General features: G+C 34.1%; 1 protein-coding gene across 1 annotated transcript; it reads left to right on the plus strand.

Annotated features, from left to right (window-relative positions):
* Positions 1-298: 298 nt before the first annotated feature.
* On the plus strand, positions 299-22,854 carry IL6 (interleukin 6). Its single transcript, XM_053715725.1, has 5 exons — positions 299-401; positions 17,136-17,344; positions 19,938-20,057; positions 20,168-20,314; positions 22,675-22,854. The coding sequence occupies exons 1-5, from the start codon at positions 299-301 to the stop codon at positions 22,852-22,854; spliced, it is 759 nt and encodes a 252-aa protein (XP_053571700.1).
* The last annotated feature ends 875 nt before the right edge of the window (positions 22,855-23,729 follow it).

Below are 23,729 nucleotides of genomic sequence, written 5' to 3' on the forward strand. Positions count from 1 at the left end.
ATAAAATATTCTTAGAAAATGTATTGTAGTAGAATGGTGCACATAGAAAGAGTTACTGCAATATCCAGAAGTATTTCCACACTACCACATAATGTATCAATAGATTATTCTTTTATTTCACTATACATCATGCAACATTTCTGCCCCACTGGCCTTAATCATGCATATAATAGTGAAAGGGACTGGGGAATCTTTCAAAAATGTGTTTTATATACACCCTTCAAGATGCCATTATGAGTTATGAAAACAAAATATTCCAAAAGGACAGTTGATGCAAATGAGAAAGAACTGTTCGAATATGGGCAATATACATAAAGAACAATCCACAGTTTTAGTAGAATGGTTTAAAGAATGTGGTTATAGTGAGGATTATATTGAACAGATACTACCAGAAGTAGAAAGTAAAGACATAACTGATCTTTTAGTCCCTAAATGAAGGAGTCAAAACCTCTAACAGGGCCATCAGAACTACTTCAAGGCAGGACTCCAAGTTGTAGTTTATTCAGGCAGATAAGTTCACAGTGTGTTAGTAATGGGCAGGAAAGCCAGCCTTGGGGCCTTGGACCAGCCTTGGTGTCTGAGTCACTTACCTGGACTCCACCCCTCCACTGTATCTTACCAGCTTACTGAGGCCTTTCTCCCTCACAGAATGCTGATTCAGTAGAGAGCCCATATAGTACAAGAAAATATACTGCAGAGGATACTTGCAGTTATACCAGCAACCCCTCATTTGGAGGCTAAGAGATGGGATTCCCACGATGCCTGAGGGCAATTATGGCTGAGAAATGTACCCGTGAGAGTACTGAAATTCCATAATCGAGGTATTCCTTTACTCCTCCTTCACTCAGAATCTTTGAGAATTAAGGGAAGACTCAGTCTTCCCTGAGTGAAGATGGAAGAGGGGCAATGTTCCCTCTAATTCTTTTGAGCAGTGTGCCTGTGAAATTTTTGCCCAAGTGCCTAAAATGTGCGCGTACTTCAACATGGTGAGTTATCAACTTACCTGAATAAAAACTCAACCAAACAGTACCTTAAAAGAAACAACCTAACCATACCTTAAGAAAAAAAACTAACTTTACCTGAAAAATAAAATAACCTTACATTACAGAGAATTTTTTTTTTACCAAAAATAAAAAGTTATGCCTATTCTAAAACCCCACTTAAAAAACACCCCATAATACAAGTAACCCCCCCTAAAAAGGCTATCTAAAAAAACTACTCCATTTGGCTGGGCATTGCCCTTAGAAGGGCATTTAGCTATTTTGCTGCTCAAAATAAAATTAAAAACAAACCCTTATCTAAAAAAAACAACAGAAACATCCTAACACTACACCCCAAACATGGTATTTACCAAAGTTGAATACGGGCAGCGGAACTCTATCTTCATCCCTACAACGGTCTTATTTTCTTTATCTTGGCGCTGTCTTTTTATCTTGGCTGGATTTCTCATTTTCATTCATTTTCTTATCTCCCGTCCCCCACGTCCTCTTCATGCAGTCACCAGCCACACACTTAATTTTGAATGCAATGTACCCAGTTTTATATAGCAGTACCTTTGCTTTTCAATTCAAATCAGCCAATTGAAAAAGCTTTCATTCTATTGGCTGATATGAATTTGAAATTGAAAAACAGCCAATAGCAATGCAAGGCACTTCTATATAAAGGGAATACCTCACATTTGAAATTCAGTGGGCGCTGGGATGAAGATGGAGTGCCGCCGTCCGGATTCAACTTTGGTGAGTACCATCTTTGGGGTGTAGTGTTTTTGGGTGTTTTTTTTTTAACCCCAAAAAAAGTTGATACGAGAATAGAACTTGTGTATGCTGGAGAAGTAAGTATAATCCCTGGCAGAATTGTTAAATGCATGCCAGAAGTCAAATAAGTTAAACTGTGTCCTTAGTATTTTAAAATTGTGGGCTAAGAGTATATTTCCTATATAGGCATGTGTCCCCTACTAAAATAATATCTCCAGATAGTAAAAAGGTGTTCCTGGCTCAAGCCCTCAAGTCATATTAGAAATGTACAAAGCATTTTAATCTGTCGCTTTTTGGGTCCATAATGTGAAGCTAATGTGTAAAGTACATTAACAAGGTTGCATGTTAAGATAATATATATTCCTTGTGCGTTTGCTTCAACATAGATTTTTTTCATTTAGTCACTCCCCTAAAAGGAGGCAGTTTCAAGAACTGGGTATAATTTTGTGTGCAATGAAAAAGTCATAGTGGACATCCAGTGTGTTTCCTGCAGAAAAACTATTTGAGCATGAGATTTATATAAGGAGCATAGAAAAATGTTCTGTTTTGTTGGGGAGTAAAGCCCTCTCACATTATGCAAAATACAGGAATAATTTATTATGGGAGAAAGAGGGAAAAGGGATTAAAAAAAAAAGAGAAAAAATTCACCCAATGGGGATATCCAAGTGAAGACCAGAACAGAGGTATGGGGTATTATTAATTTGCAGTATTTGTAAGAGAAACCCCATATGTTGCTCTTTAAGAATAATAAGAGTACCATAGAGGGGTGGGAGGCAATCAATTTGAGACAGTTAGGCAAAAAGGACAGAATAAGAAAGGGTGGAGGAGGGGAGCCTAGACCAAGTAGGAAGAGGAGAAGAAGAAGAAGAAAAAAAAATAGAGTAGATAAGTTAGTATAGCAGAATGCTATTAACTGCAGTAGTCGCCACTGTAATTTTTTTAACAAGCTCCTAGGTATTCGACATAAAAACATATAGCTATATATAGATATGTGTGAGAAGAGAAAAAAAAAGGGAAATGGGAAAAGGGGAAAGGCACAATATGTAAAAATAGTAAGCAGAATTAGAGGTAGGAAACATATTGCTGTGAACTGGCAAACTGGGCTTCAATTAGAATTTAGCAATAAACCATTTTATCTTTACTTCTGGAAGGAGAAATAAAAAAGTGAAAGAGACACAATATGCAAGACCAAGTAAAGCTGTATTTAACCCTCCCGCTTGCACGCTAACTCCACTAGAAGTAACCTTTTTGCTTGTATTAAAAAGTTGAAAGTAAAAAGTTATCACAAACTCGATGCGCACAAAAAGCCAAAGTTAGGATATTGCGCGCACATTAACGTATTCCCCCATAGAAGTCAATGGAGCAAAAAAAGTGGAAACCCGATCGCATATTCTCAAGTGTATTTCTACATATATCTGATGGTATTTTAGTACAATATATATTTATACCTATATATTACATGATTATATATAGGTATAGATATACATAGGAATATCTATTTTTAAATCCTTAGAACATATTCTGCTATGTGCAGTACATTGGAATGTGAAGTATTTACAGTAAATACACTATATAACACACATATAAATATGAATATTTCCTAAATATGCGTTCACATGTTTTCATCTACTTGACTGTAAATGGCTCTAATGCTCTTCTATATATGTATACATATGCACTGTTCTTATATGGGTATATATGTCTGTAAATACATATATTCACATATAAATACATATGTACACACACATATATATATATATATATATACATACAAACATATACATCTTTAGACATGTATTTGTATGTATCCCAATGTTAAAGCCCTTTGCCTGCCTATTTTTTTTCTAACACCTGTAACTTCATATCTTTGAGCCCTTATAAATTTTTGTGGCATTTTTTAAAATATAATTTTTATTAGATAGTATTATTATGAGTGTACATTGTAATGTATTTTTGATGTGTTTGGTGACAATTTTTGGTTTTGTGACACAGTTAACCAGAGGTCTGAGGATGTGATATCCTAATGCTCGATAACTTAAACATGCTCAAGCGATTGTGTTTACTTTCAACTTGTAATACGAGCACTACACCTGAAGCCCAGAACCTGAAGAACAGCAGCGATAAACCATCAAATCAAACATTAAGTATAACACTGTAACCAACTCTTTAAACTGTATTTCAAATATAATCGCATCACACATAAGGAAGAAAAAAAAAGGTATAGTATATAAGAATATTGAGCTAATTGAATGGCAGGTGAAATACTTGAGTAAACTGGAAAACTAGGTATCCACTCAAACATATTTATCAACAGATTTTCACAATGTAAACAAACTATAAAACTACTCTGCAATAGCAGGAAAATAAGCAATATGTAATAAAGTCTATACTATGTTTCAAAACAGATACAAGCATGGGTCAACGAAGTCAAGTGGAGGATGGAGTTCTCCTTTGTGAAAGAGGCTCTATGACGGCAGCTGCATCCAAAGTGGAGGTTGGGGAATTAATGTGGGTATTGGTATTGAGATGTCCAAAAGCTTCAGCAGAGTGATTCCCTGTGCCACAGTGGAAATGGTGTGTTGCTGATTATCTATGAGGACAAGTAGTTTCGTGGGTTAGCCCTATATATATATATATATATATATATATATACATAATTTTTAAATAATTTTTATTGAGGTTTAATATACAATGTAATAGACAAGCAATATTTCGAATGGTGTACAAATATAAAAAGGAAAAGATCATATCGATTACAGTAAATACACTATTGTGATTGTTGCATCACAGGTAGGTTTGAACATACAAAAGATAAACCTCAGGAAATATAGTAATTGACGTTAGAAATAATACATTTTGAATTAAATAATAATTGTGCCCTTCAAACTTTGCTTTTGTCTAAGAATCCTCCAGCAATTACAGCCTTGCAGACCTTTGACATTCTAGTTTTCATTTTGTTGAGGTAATCTAAAGAGATTTCACCCTGTGCTTCCTGAAGCACCTCCCACAATTTGGATTGGCTTGATGAGCACTTCTTACGTACCATACGGTCAAGCTTCCACAACAGTTAAATAGGGTTGATATCTGGTGACTGTGCTGGCCACTCCATTAAAGCCAGAATACCAGCTGACTGCTACAACAGGTCATAGTCCTGTTGTAGAAGGAAATTGGCTCTAATCAAGTACCGTCCAGAGGGTCCCTTTTACCCTGTATAAATGTCCCACTTTACCACCACCAAAGCACCCCCAGACCAACACATTGCCTCCACCATGCTTGGCACTCCTCGAGCATCTTTTCATTTGGTCTGTGTCTGACAAATTCTTTGTGATCCGAACACTTCAAACTTAGATTTGTCTGTCCATAACACTTTTTTCAAAACTTCCTCTGTCCGGTGTCTGTGTTCTTTTGCCCATTTTAATCTTTTATTTTTATTGGCCAGTCCCGCCAGTTTTATATATGGCTTTTTCTTTGCAAGGCCAGTATCTCAGAATTGTCTCTTCACTGTTGATGTTGAGACTGGTTCTTTGGGGGTACTGTTTAATGAAGCTGCCAGTTGAGGACCTCAAAATAGACATTCTAAATAGACATTCTAATGTATTTGTTCTCTTGCTCAGTTGTGCATCGGGGCCTCCCACTCCTCTTTCTATTCTGGTTAGAGCCTGTTTGCACTGTTCTGTGAAGGGAGTAGTACACATCATATACATCTTCAGTTACTTGGCAATTTCTCACATGGAATAGCCTTTATTTCTCATGACAAGAATAGACTGATGGATTTCTGAAGAAAGTTCTTTATTTCTGTCCATCTTGAGCCTGTAATCAAACCCACCATTGCTGATGCTTCAGATATTTAACTAGTCTAATTATGGACAGTTGTATTGCTTCTTTAATCAGCATAACAGTTTTCGGCTGTGCTAACATAATTGCAAAAATGTTTTCTAATGAACAATTTGCCATTATAAATTATAAACTTGGATTAGCAAACAAAATGCGCCATTGGAACACAGTACAGATGATTGCTGATAAAGGGCCTCTGTATGCTTATGTAAGCATTCTATTAAAAATCAGCTGTTTCCAGCTACAAAAGTCATTTACAACATTAACAATGTCTACACTGTATTTCTGATTAATTTGATGTTATTTTAATGGACACAAAAAAATGTTTCATTATAAAACAAAGACATTTCTAAGTGACCCCAAATGTTAGAACACTAGTGTATATATGATTATATAAATGTATATATATATATATATATACATATAAATATATAGGAATATCTATTTATAAATACATAAAAATATATTCCCTTAAGTGAATAACATTAAAATGTGAAATAATTACAGAAAATACACAAACACTTTATTAAATATTAATATTGCATAAATATTATTTTACATTGTTTTTGCTACTTGACTGCAAAGGGCTCCAATGCAATTATATATATGTCTATATATGGATTTATGTGTTTATATGTGAATATATGTCTGTAAATACATCTGTACACACACACAAACACACACATATATATATGTTAAAGTCCCTTACAACCCTTTTTTTCTAACACCTGAGACCTCATATCTTTGAGCCCTTATAACTTCTTATGCAATATTTTTACTAAATAATTTTAATAGATAGTGCTAATTTTTAAATGTAATTTTGCTGTGTTTTGTGCAACTTTTTAGCTTAACGTAATAGTTAACCAGAGTTCTGAGGTCACGCTATTTCAACACGCATTAAATTCAATTTTGCTTGAGTGAACGCATTTATTTTCAATTTGTAATACGCGCTCTACTACGATGCGTGCAAAGGGCCGCTATAAACCCCTTATCGCTCTGCGCAACAGTTTGTCGTAATCTAGCCTAAAAAAAAATAGCAAAAGTGCACTGAATTTTTCCTATTTAAACTGTACATATTAAACCATAATACACATTTATGACAAATTATATTTTAATAATAAATAGCTTTCACCTTATTTTGAATTAGAAAAGGGGACAAGAGAAGGATGTCCCTTATCTTCTCTCCTCTTAAAAACAGTGTTAAAGCTATTATTACATTTTGTAAAAAATCTAGGATGAAAACTGGTAGATAAACGTTGCATATTGCTGCATATTTTATAGCATTTTACTAGACACAATATTCTTATTATCACTGATTTACTGGCTATTTGTTTTTATATTTAGATATTTAGATAAAGTATTGTGACTGCACATTACCCTGTATGGAAATGGATTGCAGAAATGAGAATGAAAAGGATCCAGTGTCTAATTTTATCTGCTCTAAGTTCTACTAGTGCAAGGCGAGGCCTTAATGTGGGCGGTATGCTTAAAGGAACATAAAAACCCCAAAATTTATTTCATGATTAAGATAGAGTATACAATTTTAAAACAACTTTCCCATTAACTTTTAATACAAATTTTTCTTTGTTTTCTTGTTATCCTTTGTTGAAAAGCCAGGCTATAAGATCAGGAGTGTGCACGTGTCTGCAGCACTATATGGCAGCTGTTTTACAAGAATGTTAATAGGAGAAAGTGCTGCCATCTAGTGCTCTTGCTGTCATTTAGTGTTCCAGACTTGTGCACACTACCTATCTAGATATCTCTTCAACAAAGAATAAGAATTAAGCAAAATTGATAAAAAGAAGTTAATTTGAAACATTTTTTTTAAATTGTATTCTCTATCTGAATCATCAAACAAAACATTTGGGTTTCATGTCCCTTTAAAGTAAGACGGCTTTATTGACTTCACCTAAGTGGATTTTGTGTAAAATGTGTACGTTATTATCTATACTAAGATTTAGTAAATCTTGACCATAGAGATTAGTCAAAACTAGAGATCAATTACTGTGGCACTATTTAGCATTGCTTGAAAATTCTGAATATGCATCTCTCTTTCCTGGATTAGACAAGAAACTTCTTAGTCAAATTATTACATTTCCTTGGAGAGTAAAAAACAAATTTAAAATGTTGGTATCATCCTAAAGACACATGCAATCTCCTGAGGTCTTATGAGCCTGTCTAGGTTCTCTTTCCAACAAAGGATATCTACAGAACAAATACAATTTAATGATAGAAGTATATTGGTTACTATTTAAAATTGTATGTTCGGTCTTAATAATAAAAAGGTCATCTTGATTTTACTTTGCTTTAAAGGGACATGATACCCAAATGTTGATACATTTGAAGTTGATGCAGCATATATGTAAAAAGCTGGCTAGAAAATATCAACTGACATATACAGTATATGTATATATATGTATATATATATATATATATATATATATATATATATATATATATATATATATGAGCAGCTGGAGAGCACTCGCACAGCTAGGTCAACTTGCTAGGGTGCATGCAAAAACATGAATAGAAGTAGACAAATGGCTTGCACTCACTGGACTTTTAAAATACGTGCCTTTATTTGTGACGTTTCGGGGACCGTATCCCCTTCCTCAGAGGATACGGTCCCCGAAACGTCACAAAGAAAGGCACGTATTTTAAAAGTCCAGCGAGTGCAAGCCATTTGTATACATATATATATATATATATATATATATCAGTATACGGCCGGGTTATAGTACAACTTATTTAATAATTATTGTTTAAAATAACCCCCAATTAAAATGCATATACAAAACAATTAAAATCAATATTTATTCCTAAATTCTTTATATTAAAGTTATAAAGATATTGAATTATATTTATAGAAACCAGATTATGGCATCTATTTATCAAGCCGTCAACCGCAAATACGCTGGAATTCCACAGCATATTTGTGGCAAGCCTGATTCCCCTTAGTTATCAAACCCGACCGGCAAAAGTAGAATTTTGTGACGTGACATACGATCTGCCGGGCAAAGTCCGACACAGATTGATGCTTACATCATTACAGATGTTCCGAAAAGCAAATTTGGCACTATCTGACTACTTTTGCTAGTTAACAAATTCCTAACAGGTACGCTCGCCACTATTCCAGCCCAGCGTATACCTCGGCGGATACCATAGGAATCAATGGGAGTCTGAAAGCAGCGAAAGCTCATGTTCGCTGCTTCCCGATATCCCATTGATTCCTAAGGTAATGTTTACACCTAACACCCTAACATGTACCCCGAGTCTAAACACCCCTAATCTGCCGCCCCCTACACCGCCGCCACCTACATTATACTAATTAACCCCTAATCTGCCGCCCCACCACCTGCATAAAGTTATTAACCCCTAATCTGCCGTCCCGACGCCGCTACCTACATTATACTTATTAACCCCTAATCTGCCGCCCCCACACCGCTGCCACCTACATAAAGTTATTAACCCCTAATCTGCCCCCCCACACACCGCCTCCACCTACATTATACTTATTAACCCCTAATCTGCCACCCCCTACACCGCCGCCACTATATTACATTTATTAACCCCTAAACCTAAGTCTAACCCTAACCCTAACACCCCCTAACTTAAATATAATTTAAATAAATCTAAATAAATATTCCTATCATTAAATAAATTATTCCTATTTAAAACTAAATACTTACCTATAAAATAAACCCTAAGCTAGCTACAATATAACTAATAGTTACATTGTAGCTATCTTAGGGTTTATTTTTATTTTACAGGCAACTTTGTATTTATTTTAACTAGGTACAATAGTTATTAAATAGTTATTAACTATTTAATAACTTCCTAGTTAAAATAAATACAAATATACCTGTAAAATAAAACCTAACCTAAGTTACAATTACACCTAACACTACACTATAATTACATTAATTCCCTACATTAAATACAATTAAATAAAATGATATAAAGTACAAAAAAACCCACTAAATTACAGAAAATAAACAAATTACAAGATTTTTAAACTAATTACACCTAATCTAAATCCCCCTAACAAAATAAAAGACCCCCCAAAATAAAAAAAGCCCTACCCTACACTAAATTACAAATAGCCATTAAAAGGGCCTTTTGCGGGGCATTGCCCCAAAGTAATCAGCTCTTTTACCTGTAAAAAAAATTACAAATCCCCCCAACATTAAAACCCACCACCCACACAATCAACCCTACTCTAAAACCCACCCAATCCCCCCTTAAAAAAAACCTAACACTAACCCCTTGAAGATCACCTTACCGTGAGAAGTCTTCACCCAACCGGGCCGAAGTCCTCAACGAATCCGGCAAAAGTGGTCCTCCAGACGGGCAGAAGTCTTCCTCCAGACGGCATCTTCTATCTTCATCCATCCGGGGCGGAGCGGCTCCATCTTCAAGTCATCCGACGCGGAGGATCCTCTTCTTACGACGTCTTCTTGTTGAAAGAAGGTACCGTTAAGTGACGTCATCCAAGATGGCGTCCCTTCAGTTCCGATAGGCTGATAGAATTCTATCAGCCAATTGGAATTAAGGTAGAAAAAATCCTATTGGCTGATGCAATCAGCCAATAGGATTGAACTTCAATCCTATTGGCTGATCCAATCAGCCAATAGGATTAAGCTTGCATTCTATTGGCTGATTGGAACAGCCAATAGAATGCGAGCTCAATCCTATTGGCTGATTGTATAGTCAGTGCAGATGTGTATCCAACACAGCAGGGGTAATTTAACACTTGGATGAGGACAGCTGTATCCTCTGAGCAAGCCTGTATATTCCCTTATTCTTGCAGATGGAGCAACTGTTTTTTTTTTTTATAAGGAAAAATTTGTTACCCAGGCCTCCTTTGAAATGGATAATTGGGACATTCTGGCTTGTGATCTGATAGGAACTTTAACTTCACACCTTAGGCAGGAAATATTTAAAAGCAATTACTTTGTTCTCAGATGTTCTGTTAATCAGGAAAAAGGGGGGTTGTGGCTGGTCTGTTATGAGACCAATTCACATCAAATTAGGTTTTAGCTAAAAAAAAAATGAATTATTGAATTCTACGATTCATCTGTAGCTTATGTAATGTTACTCACAGATACCCTGACACACACACACACACACACACACACACACACACACACACATATATATATATATATATATATATATATATATATATATATATATATATATATATATATATATGGTTGAAGAAAGTGCACTCCACAGTACTTACTTGTTGATCCACTTTATTGTGAATGTTTTCGAGCCTGACCGGCTCGTCAACGTTCACAATAAAGTGGATCAACAAGTAAGTACTGTGGAGTGCACTTTCTTCAACCTGTCTATACATACTGTTTGTGCACCCAAGGCAGTTGATTGACAAGCTTGGAGTGCTTCCCACTATGTATGACTAGAAAGGCCAAAGAGAGCACTCTCCGTTTTCAAAAGTGTCAAATTTATTTCAAAATTTGACACTTTTGAAAACGGCGAGTGCTCTCTTTGGCCTATATATAAACTGATTCACAGTTTTTCCCCAACTTGCAGCTGACAGAAGCTGAAGGATAACTGTTCACAGAGTACTTCACAGATCAATTCTGAGCTGAAGAAATGTTGAGGTAAAATATCTTCCTTTTTTACAAAGAGATTTACAAGTGATATTTTATTGTCAGCTTTCTACAGTTTTGCTGCATCACATTCAAATGATTAAGCATATGAGTATTTTGTCCCATTAAAGTAGACATCAAAAATTAAAATGTTGCTTCTCCTTTTAAGAGGAAGTCTCTGGTTTCGGTTAATAAATGAAAGTCCAATTATATTTAGGACTTAAAAAATTACAACATTAAGTATTTCAACCAATGACTTCACCTATTTTGCATATTATTTATCAATGTGGAAAATCGAAATTGTTAATAAACCCAATGTTTTTCTTTTATGATTCAGATAGATCAAGCAATTTTATGAAACTTTCTAATTTACTCCTATTATCAATTTTTCTTTATTTTCTTGCTATCTTTATTTCAAAAAGCAGGAATATAAGCTAGAAAGCCGGGCCATTTTTGATTCAGCACCCTGGATAGCACTTGCTGATTGGTGGCTATTAAAATCAAGAAATGTTTGCAATAAATGAATACACGATACCAATTACATAACATATCTCCAGCTTTTCACTAAAGCATAGAAGCATTTTAACCTCTGGCCAGTTCATTAAATACTTATGAATTCCAATTAACTTTCATAATAAAAACTGTCACATTCTTTTTATAAACTTACTTTCTAAGGCACTAGCTCCTACTGGACATATGCTAGAGTTCACAGCTTATCCGTATATATGTTTTTTGGGGCTGTTACATGATATGGGGGCAAAGGATATTGAACTAACTTTGAAATTTGTAAAAAAAAACTAAATAAAAATCTACTACTCATTTTAAATTTGGCCTTATTGTTCTTACGTTGTAATTTTATTATGCACTTGTTAACTATGCATTTATATTGTATTTAATGGTTCTTTCACTTCAATCACTAAAATACAATTAAAAGAAAATAAGGCTTGACTTATGATAACAGTTTCTTTATATCAGAATATATTGCATATATTGTTAATGGATGGATATTTAGCATCTTAACACTTGGAGTTAGGTACATTTCCAGAATTATTTTGGATTCATATTATCATACAAATACACCCCTTGTTCTGCTAGTTTCAGGTCGACCTATGGCCTTACAAGAAACAAAATACTATCTAGTGGCAGAATAAAAACAACCACTCAAGGAACAATCAAATGGATTTGATACACAAGAGTATATGGGTAGGCAAAAAAAATACTTACTAGTGGCAGAATAAAAACAACCATTCAAGAACAATCAAATGGATTTGATACACAAGAGTATATGGGTAGGCAAAAAAAATACTTACTAGTGGCAGAATAAAAACAACCATTCAAGAACAATCAAATGGATTTGATACACAAGAGTATATGGGTAGGCTCCATAAACTTTTAATAAAAGTGAAATAACTATATTCTTATAATATCATATATTCATAAAGATTGCATCAATAACAAAACATTCCATATGAAGGTGTGGTGGAGGATAACAGACTTTAATATAACTAGAAGTCTTATCTAAGATTGAATGAACCCTCACATCAAAAAGTCTTTGTTTTCTAACTTCATATGCCAAAAAGTTATGAAGAAAAGGAGAATAAAAAAATAACATTTGCCATATTTGGGGACGTTGTGTTGTAATTATGCCTTAAGTTGCTGGAACCATTGGAGGTAGGAGCTGCCAGTCTAATAAAGGTGAAACCAGCAAGCTCATATAATTCATATAATTAAACATTTTATAATGCAATCTCAAATTGTTTAATGTTCCTTTCAATGTGATTTAATTAAGCAAAGAGGTGAAATGTTACAATTTTCGCCACTACTTGCCAATTGATGTTTGACTATTTATTAACTGTATAATATTGCGTTTGAGTTTCCGGAAGTAAGTTAAAACAATTTTAGCAAAAAAATGAGGGCATCTCCAATAACCAAATCAAGGTCACTTAGAGAAAATATATGTCATGGTAACAGGGGTGCACCCTTACCTGAGCACCGACGGGGGGCACAGCAGGTGCGGTTGTTGTTGTTCAAAAATATATGCATTATAATTATTATTTTTTTTCTTTGAGTTTCATGTCTTTTAAAGCAAACATTGTATGCTTACAACCTCAGTATGCTCAACAGTCCCAAAATAATTAAAAATTGTGATCTCAATCCTCACTGGCAACTGGTGAGGTTTTTTTTTTATTTCTTTTTATTTAATCGCAAAATACAAAAGGGGAACATAACATCATTTTTGTTCCTCAAACATAATTAAAAAGGGTTTAAAGAAGAACATATAGAAAAAGAAGAATGTTTACCTTTCTTACATTGAAAGAAAAAAAAGGAAAAAAACTTGCAGTTGTATAACATACATTTATATTTTCCATTATCTTATCCTATAGATATATCAAGTTTTGACATTTATAAATGTGAATGGATAGGGGAAAAAAGTGAAGAGTGAATCATTCCATCATATCTAAGTGAAAAAGAGGTGAAATAAAGTGTATCAATTTATCTTATTATGTGTGAAGGCAAGAAAAAAAAAAGAAAAAAGGGGGAATAATGAGTGAAATCACCCCATCCTATCTAAGTGAAGAAGAGGTGACGTAAAGTGTATCAATTCATCTTATTGAGTCGAAAAATAAATAAGGGGAATAAGGGTGAATCATTCCATCCTATCTAAGTGAAGAAAAGGCGAAGTAAAGTATATTAATTCATCTTATTGAGAGGAAAAATAAAATATTATATATATATATATATATATATATATATACACACACACACACACATATATATATATATATATATATATATATATATATACACACACACATGCAAGGTTCATCTCATCCTATTATTCTCCTTCTCCATCCACATTGAAAATCAATTTTCCTCAATCTTTCTTCCACTAAATATTCAGAGTAAATTGCCACAGTATCTGCTCCTGAATAACTCTTGGCAGTGAAGAATTATAAATCTCCCATTCCCCAAAAATTGCTTTACTTATTTTTATTAGATCTTCTTTAGCATCAAGTTGTTCTATGATCAATTGTTCATACAGCATTCTTTTAAATTCTTTTCATTTTGGACCTTTTTCTTTAATCTAATATTTGCCTATTAGTCTTCTGGCCAATAAAAAAAACTTTGCAGAAGACTTTTTTCATGAGGTCCAGCTAATTTAAAGTGTAAAAGACCCAAAATTCTTTAAAAAAAATGAATTGAATTTGCAGATAGGAAAGCTACATATATTCTTTTAATACTTCTTTCTATCATATCATTATCAACTTCTCCAATCTGCAAATTCCTCCATTTATATCTAATAAGGTTGACAGATATATCTTCATCAAGCTGGTTAAAGGGATAGTAAAGTCCAAATTAAACTTTTATTATTCAGAAAGGGCATGTCATTTTAAACAACTTTCTAATTTACTTTTATCATCAAATTTGCTTTGTTCTCTTGGTATTCTTAGTTGAAAGCTAAACTTAGGGAAGGCTCATAAGCTAATTTCTAAGCCCTTGAAGGCCGTCACTTATCTGAATGCTTTTGACAGTTTTTCACAGCTTGAGGGTGTTAGTTCATGTGTTTTATATAAATAACATTGTGTTCATGCACATGAGTTATTTAAGAGTCAGCACTAATTGCCTGAAATGCTAATCTGTCAAAAAATCTTAGATAAGGAGGCAGTCTGCAGAAGCTTAGATACAAGGTAATTGCAGAGGTAAAAAAGAATATTTCTATAACAGTGTTGGTTATACAACATTGGAGAATGGTAAATATTATCTATCTTTTTAAACAATAACATTTTGGCGTGTACTATCCCTTTAACTAACCTCTACATAGTTGACATAGAAAAAAATATTTTTATTGAAAGTCCCAACAAAAATATTCATTTTTTCGTCTCCTAATCATTCTTCATCTTGATATATACAAGAACAATAATAGGGAAAGGCTATTATTTAAAATAAGGGGTCATATGCAAAGGTAACATGGCAACAGTGATTATCTGATAGAAACATAGGCATATGGAACAAAATCATAGGAGGTGAAGTAGCAACTCTCTTCTCCCCAGAACACATAGAAGGATAAAACACCTTACTTCAAAGAGGCATCCCTCCTCTATCACATAAGTTACCCATTGTCTGTCCAGCTGCCAGGTGATAGTCATAACAGTGTTGAATACCTTACAGCAGCCATCTTATTTTGGGATTTTTTTGCAATATTTAAAGGGCCACTGTAAGTAAATATTTTCTATGCCTGTTACTAACTAACTACCCCAAATACGCTTTTTATCAATAGCATTTCATTAACATATCTCTACCGTATATCAGAAATCTTATCTGCAAATTTAATTGTTTTCCAAACCCACTCCGTGGGTATCCTTTGCTCTGTACCAATCCGTTTATAATACCTAGGTTTCAAAATGGCGCTTTAAACACAAAGTTATTGGTTTAAGTATTTTGAACACGCAGTGCTGAAAATAGTGGGCAGGATAATGTGACATCATCGGCAAATAAAAGATATAACTTTTAGAACGTTATGAAACTTCGTTTTGGAGAAAATATAGGTCAGTAGGTTTTAATTAATGTTTATTAACTTTAATATGTTAGTTGTTTAGCTTAAAAATTATAACAGAAAGTAACCCTTTAATATGCCCTAACTAACTCCCTCACCATAGAACCCTAAGACCCCTTATTTCAAAGAGTGGTATCCTCCCATTCAATTTAGTGCTATTGGGTCCCAAGAGCTATCAAAGAACTGTCAAAGTAATGACAACCACCTGATAGCAACTATTAGCCACAATTTATGTTATTAACAACAGTTTTCTTAGAACCTTGTTTCCCTGAGCTTACCAAATCAAGTAATCAGAGCTAAGGAAGTGTAAAAATAAATAGCATTTTATGAAATGTTTTATAGAATTATTTTTTTTTAATGTTGATTTTATAATTAACTTTTTTTTACTATGCTGAGTTTGGAGAGGGGTAGGAGCAAGAATAAATATCAGATTGAGTTATCTCCTCTCTGGGAAATGAATATATTTAAAATGTTACTATTTTTTTGGTTAGATATTTTTCTACTACACATTTTCTGCATAAATTGCAAGCAAAATGGTCCAAGGTGACAAAAAAAATGTGTATACACAATTTTCAATTAGCACTTTTATTGAATTATATATATATAATCCTAAATTTTGGGGTTGAGGATCTGAACCATAGCTGAATGTGGAACCATAATTTTTTTTTTTTTTTATTGAAATATGTATAATACTCCCATGCTGAAGTTTACAGTGTACAGTACAGAATTACATTTCTGCATTTTATATGGCATTTTATTGCCATTATTTTATATTATAGCAAACTAAGATTATTTTCTATTAGTGATTGGTATATGTAAGAAGTCAGGTATAATTGCCATTGGTAGTGCACAAAAAACACTGACATTATTTCACAACAAATCTGTGGGATTTTTTTTTAACACACTCCCACTGTCCTTTCAGAAAAAGTCCTTTTGGACTTAGTAATTCAGGGTTTTCCCTTGACTGTCAATATATGTGTGTATATATATATATATAAGATGAAGGTCCAACAAAAACAGTCAAACAGAGCTAGCAATACAAAGGATAGTGAAGGAAACAAACTAATAAAAGAAATGGAACTTATAAGTGAGTTTCTATATAAGACTTCTGCTTATTGGGGAAATGAGTTAATCTGACATATGTAGCATAGCAGAAAGGGTACATGTCAGGCAGTACACTACATTATACCCTAGAGGTCACTAAATACCAGATAACATAAGATTCACTATGTTTTTTAATGCACTAGTTGGTTTTGAGGCAACAAAGATCAAATTAATGACAAACGTATTTTAGCTTTATACATTTATATTTGTCTTTGGACCCCTAACAAATATATATATATTTGATATGGTTATTCTTGTTTCCTGTTGCAGATTTGCTCAGCTCTTCGGCCAGTTTTCTCTGTTCTGCGATACTTTTCCTTCTATTCACTGGACCCATCTGCTTTGTGACAACAGCACCAATTGAAATGTGTGACTCCTCAGGATATGACAAACAGAGCTCCAAACTGACCACACTGATGTCAGAAGCGGAAAAGCTCACTAAAGGCATCCGGGCAGAGGCCGTAATACTAAATAATGAGGTGAGTGCGCGCACCAGCTCTTTCAGTCAGAGCAAACTAACGGGTACTATTAGATAATTACAACAATTTGTTCATTACTTTTATCCCATTGGCTGCTAGACTAGCAAAGTCATTTTCTTCTGATAAGAAAAAATGACTTCATTAGTCTAGCAGCCAATGGGTTAACATAATTAACAGATTGTCGTAATTATCTAATAGTTCCCGTTAGTTTGCTCCTAGTCATACAATTTTAAAATGATTTAGAATTAGTTCTCGTTGTAATGGCAAAGATATGTGACTGCCCTATTGATGTTTGTTTGAATGCTCTACTCTAACGCATAATGCTAAACATATAGTATGCTATCGTGTATGTAAGATTTATGTAAGATTATTATTTTTTGCAATGCCCGTCTGCTTTATTATTCGTCTAAGCCTGGTGTCACCTGATAATAAGAACGCGTTGAGCTATGCGTTAGGGGTCTCTGCAAAGATTTCCCATCATCTGACAGTAAATAGCTCACGCTTTGACCTTTGCCAGTAAACTGCAGTTTTATCTTCTTAATATTAGTACTGTAGGTCCCAAGGGGAAAGGGAGATCCGATCTAGTGATCATGCCTTTCATAAATTATTCGGTAGTAGTAGTTTCCTGAAATACTGATGAAGTTACTCAGAAAGTGATTTCATTTTCATTACAGACTTTTTACCCCAAAATACTTTCACTTGTAAGATCACGTGTCCTCTAGAGGGACTGGGACAATACGTGTTCAAACATCTGTGCAATTAAGTCCCCACTGCTTATTTTTAGTTTCTGTTCTGAGGGTTCGCGTCACATAATAGAAAATGCATAGAATGTTAAAGTGACAGTAAAGTCATAATTAGACCTTCATGATTTAGACAGAGCATACAATTTTAAACAACTTTCCAATTTAGTTCTATTTAATTTGCTTCCTTCCCTTTGCTGAAAAGTTTATCTAGGAAAGCACAGGAACAGCAAAGTACCTAGGTTCTAGCTGCTGATTGGTGGCTGCATATATATACCGATTGTCATTGGTTCAGTTAGAAACCAGTAGTGCATTGCTGCTCCTTCAACAAATTATACCAATAGTATGAAGCAAATTTGCTAATAGTAGTAAACTGGTAAGTTGTTTAAAATTGTATGTTCTACCTAAATCAATTTTTTGGGGGTTTCGTATCCCTTTAACAAACTTGTAATTTGAATCCTTGATTTTTAACTCGTTCACCAAATAAAGAAAATTAATTGTGACAAAGGTTGCACATACATTTAACAGGTTATTTGTCATAACAATCCATAGATCTATTTAGTATCAAGGCTTGAAATCTCCACTGGGCCACTTGTCCCAGACAAGTAAAAAATTGCAGTGGGAGAGTAACAAATTTGACTTTGCCCTATTTTTAATATTGAGTGGACTAGTACATATTTCCTTCTTACTAATAAACTATAGTGATATTGTTCCACTCCTGGTTATATTGGAAGGTCTCTCCTTCACACCCAGAAACCAGATTTGTGAGATAAATAGCCAAGTTCAAATTTACATTTCTAAATATTTTTCAGGGACCTCACATGACTGACAAGATTTCTTAGATAATCTCGTGAGACCAGAGAGCTGTGTTCCCCTAGGCAGATCCCTAATGCACCTTTAGTGTTCTTTTGTGTTTAGTTTTTTTCTTTGCTTAAAGGTACATATGTTTGTATTGCTGTTGGCTCTATAGATGCTACAATGCATGTGACTCAACAGCATGAACAAGCACTATTGTAAATGAATATAGTGCTACCGATTGCCTCCTGGCTAGCTGAGCCCCAGCAGCACTTTATAGTAAAAAACAATGATAATATATTAAATTATATGATATGCAACAAAAACACTGACAAAGTTTAGGTATTTTGCATACAGTCTGAACCTAAATGCCTGCCATGTTTGCTGACACATTTATCTGGAGGACAGGACCAAGGAAAGCAAACTTTACAAATGCATTTATTAAACCATGGTTCACTGATACACATAAATGCAGGTGCTTAAAAAATAAGAACATAATCAATTGCTTTAGAGCAGTTTAATTTATACCTAACATGTCCGTTTAAAGCAGGGAGGGGGAACCTTGGCCCTCCAGATGTTTCAGAACTATATTTCCCATGATGCTCAAGTGGACTTTAGAGTGCCTAAGCATCATGGGTAAAGTATCTCTGAAACATCAGGAGTGCCAAGGTTCCCCATCCCTGCTTTAAAGGGAGTCATCTTTGCAACACAAGCTTTTTAGTGAACTGTAAAGTTGTAATCACTTACCCAGTCAGGTTGGTTCCTATAGGCTGCTGGCACCTTTACCTAATAGTGATTCCAGATGTGTTTTCAACTGTTATATAACTGGTTACTATACCTTTTACCTCTCATAATGAAGTAACATTTGGAACAGGGAGAAACCTATACATGGCTGGAAAGGTGTATTATGCCACATTTGTGTATGCTCATTGTAAATGTATATGTAAATCTTATATGTGTAAAACATGTAGTTTGCATTGTTTTCTACAGATTAATAAATATATTTGAAAATTAAATAAAATACAAGGTAACAACACATATGTTGTTTATATTTCTAGATTTGCAAGCAGATCACGTGTAACCACAACATGGAGATTGTAGTGCAAATGCCGACTCTTCCAAAAATTACTGAACAAGATGGGTGTTTTCCTTGTTCCACAAACACACCGTTCTGCAAGGTAAAAAAAATCACTTTTTCACTTTAAGATGTGAGCACGTATTCATGTTTAAATACAGCAAGCGTGCATTGTAGTACATATGTGTAACCCAAACAATTGCTTTATTTCAGAACAAGTGCCTACACAATATCTTCAGCAGTCTTGTAGAGTTTCACTCCTACTTGGTCTATGTGAATAAAACAGACTCAGAGACACAGAAGACTGGCCCAGTGGAGTCCATAAGACAGAAAGTCAGAATTCTAGCAGACTATTTGAGGGTAAGTTTTATTTCTGAATTTGACAGGTCCTATTTTAATAAACCTCTAAGTGTAGACAAGCAATGAAAAAAATAATTTCTAAGAAAACAAAATAATAATGTACAGTACAGTGTTCTCCCCAGGACCTTTTTAGCAGGAGCACCACCCGGCTAAATATTAAAAATGCGACATTTTTATTGCACAAATTATCATTAAATACATTTATGTTAAATTATGCAATTAATTTGTGCTTAACGTTGCTGAAAATTATTTAATATTACCCTACCCCACCTCCCAGATCGCTTTCCCACCCTTTACTCCCCTTTCCACTATAGGAGCCCCCTCTCCCCGCTAGCCCCCTCCCCCCCTCCTATCCACTCACTGCCACTCTACACATTTTTTTTTATGTAGCATAGTGGTCCACCTGCCTCCCTCCCAACCCTCCCACACTATCAACGATCGGCACCACCACTGTCCAATGGAGAGAGGGCCACAGGTAACTCTGCCCATCTATTTCTCCACTGCCCCACCCACTGGTCGTTAAGGGGTTAAAAAACAGTTCTCTTTCCTCCCCCTCCCACTGGTCACCGCCATATTTGTTACTGGCAGCCAGCCTCCCAGCAATAGCATTTCTTTTCTTTAGTGTAGAACCCACTCCTCCTCCTTCCTTTCCCCTTCAATGATGGGCTACCCACTCGCCTCCTTGCTTCCCTCCCACACCTCCCTCAAACACCACAGCAACATTAATATCGACAGTGACACTGTCTGTGTCACTGTCCGTATCAATATGGCAATCAGGCTTCATATGGTAAAAGAGCACAATCAGTTACAGTCAAAACTGATAGCAGAGACTGCAGCTGGATGTAGGTACTACATCAACACAGTATGCTGGTCAAAGAACTATGTGACGTAGTACCTACATCTATATGGTGCAAAGGGTTAAAGGGAGATTCAGCAGTTTTAGATTTTAATATAATATGTTTAATTATGCATAGTAACACTTTGTAGCATACATATTTTATTTACCTTTCTTTTCATATTATTTACTTCTTAAAATTGTACTTCTTAAAATCTAATTCCCTGAACAATTGAAAGTGCAGGCTCAGGACTTCAGAAGCCAAACGCGCTACACTTTACACAGCCATTGTTTTGCTCAATCTCAGTCTCATTTATATGTGTCATCAATAGAAAAGATAACCATGGAGTTGTCCAGAACGTTATAAAAACTAAAACGTTACAATTATTTTATTAATATTTAAACAATATAATATACAAAATAAAACCTTTGCTTTGAATGCATCATTATCTGTATTTTTTTAGTGCTGAGTATCCCTTTAAATTGTATAGTATTATCTCTTTTTACATTTTATTGGGGATGTTGTGTGATCTTAGCTTTACTTTAGGGTAACAGAATAGATCTGTTTAATACTAGAAGCTCTAATCCCTATTTTATTTCTAGGAGAGTGCTGTACAATTGTTGGTTGCTAAGATAGCCCTAACTAAATATCTTCACAACTGATTAGTGAACATTATGTGTTGACTTTCTACCTTAAAGGGTTAGGAAAGTCAAAATTAAACTTGTATGATTTTAAGATACTTTTAAATGAACTTTTATTTTCAAATGTACTTTTTCTCTTGTATCTATTTTTGAAAAAATAATATGTACGTATCCTACAGTAGTGGGAGCTAGCTGTTGATTGGTGCCTGCACACATTTTTCTCTTGCGATTGGCTAACTGAATGTGTTCAGCTAGCTGTCAGTAGTGCAATGTTGTTCCTTTAGCAAATGATAACTAGAGAATAAAGCAAATTTGATACTAAAAGTAAATTTCAAAGTTGTTAAAAATTGTATGTTCTATCCAAATTATTCTCTTGTGATTGGCTGACTAGATGTGTTCAGCTAGCTCTTAGTAGTGCATTGCTGCTTCTTCTGCAAAGGATATCAAGTGAATGAAGCAGATTTGATAATAGACATACATTGGAAAGTTGGTTAAAATCGTACGTTCTATCTGAATCCTGAAATAAAAAAAAGGGTTTCATGTCCCTTTAAATATCCCTTTCACATTTGAATTGTATTAGTAATGATACTGATGAAACAATGCTTATATTAGCTGAATTTATTTCGTTGTGTGCTGTAAAACACAGTGGAATATTTTCAGTAAATGACATTAATATAGTATAGGGTCATGGGGTTTCCCATTTATTTGCATTTAAAGCCAGTTATTAGATTTCAGGATAACCGAGACATAATACATATTTCTGGTAGTTTTTAGGGGAATTTCTTTTGTATTTTTGAGATCATATTTTTAATCTAGAGTATAAATTGTAGTGATTCCTGCAACAATAGTTTGATCTCAATATATATTTCATGTTTTGTTTTAGACCAAACGACATGTGAACGAGCACACTACACGTAGTCCCCTACCTGAGTTACCTTCTAAAGATGGCTGGGAAATTAAAACAACGAGTCACCGTATCCTGAAATCTCTTATTGAATTATTGGAGACAACTTCAAGAGTTTTGCGATTGATAAAAAACAATAATCTAGTATTAAAATGTTGAATTAATTTTACTACTGTGTAGTAGAAAACTAGTTCTGGTTTTAGAACAGTGTGAATTACATAGTTCCATTTTTTTATAATATGTATTTATTATTTATTTTATGATATTTATTACAATTTACAAGTAATTTATTAAATTATTGGAAGCTAAATTATGGTATATTTTTTATAAACATGTTGATAACTACAATATGAGTTTATTTATTTAAGAAAATGTGTGTCCAGAACACCTAATAATGTATTATAAAGCATTTGCCTTTTTTATTTGATTGGTTGAACATTCCATAATGGAACTTTAATGCAAACCCCCCTCCCCAATGTTGTAAGCTTTGCTTTGTCTTACTCTAATATTATGTCAAAAGAGGGTTTCATGTTTTCTTTAATATAAAAGATTGCATCCTCATCATCATGAGAAATAACATGCAATCCATACGTTGTACTAAATATATCTATATTTTCAATGAAAATGTGACCAAAACCTAAAGTTCTTCAAACTAATTATAACAAGCACATTAAAAGCACTTCAAATAATTGATCTACAATTTCACAACATCTACATCTGATTTCCGCAACATGGATTGTTTTAAGAAAAACCAATTCTCAGTAAATTGTGACAAGGCAGTTAAGACCTAATTGGTACCCTAGTGTTTCTTTAAAAATTGAGATATTAAAAGCAAATCCTCCTATCATTTCAAACATATATTTAATATGGAAGGCAACTTGCTGAAATCTAAAAGAGAGTATTTCAAACTGAATTACAGATGGGTTTTTTTTTATTGAGTGTTCCAGTGATTAATAAACTAACTTTTCTGTGGAGGTTGTCCCTATCTACTAGAGAGGAATATATTAGAATACTAATCTAGGATGCTACTGTTA

The sequence above is a fragment of the Bombina bombina genome, chromosome 5 (assembly GCF_027579735.1).
Source record: "Bombina bombina isolate aBomBom1 chromosome 5, aBomBom1.pri, whole genome shotgun sequence".
Lineage (NCBI taxonomy): Eukaryota > Metazoa > Chordata > Amphibia > Anura > Bombinatoridae > Bombina > Bombina bombina.

Bases quoted from the DNA above. Each gene is read 5' to 3' on its own strand.
- IL6 (XM_053715725.1), top strand. From the start codon at position 299: ATGGGCAATATACATAAAGAACAATCCACAGTTTTAGTAGAATGGTTT. The intron at 402-17,135 runs GTAAAGACATAA...TTCCTGTTGCAG, and splicing joins GATACTACCAGAAGTAGAAA to ATTTGCTCAGCTCTTCGGCC. The intron at 20,315-22,674 runs GTAAGTTTTATT...GTTTTGTTTTAG, and splicing joins TTCTAGCAGACTATTTGAGG to ACCAAACGACATGTGAACGA.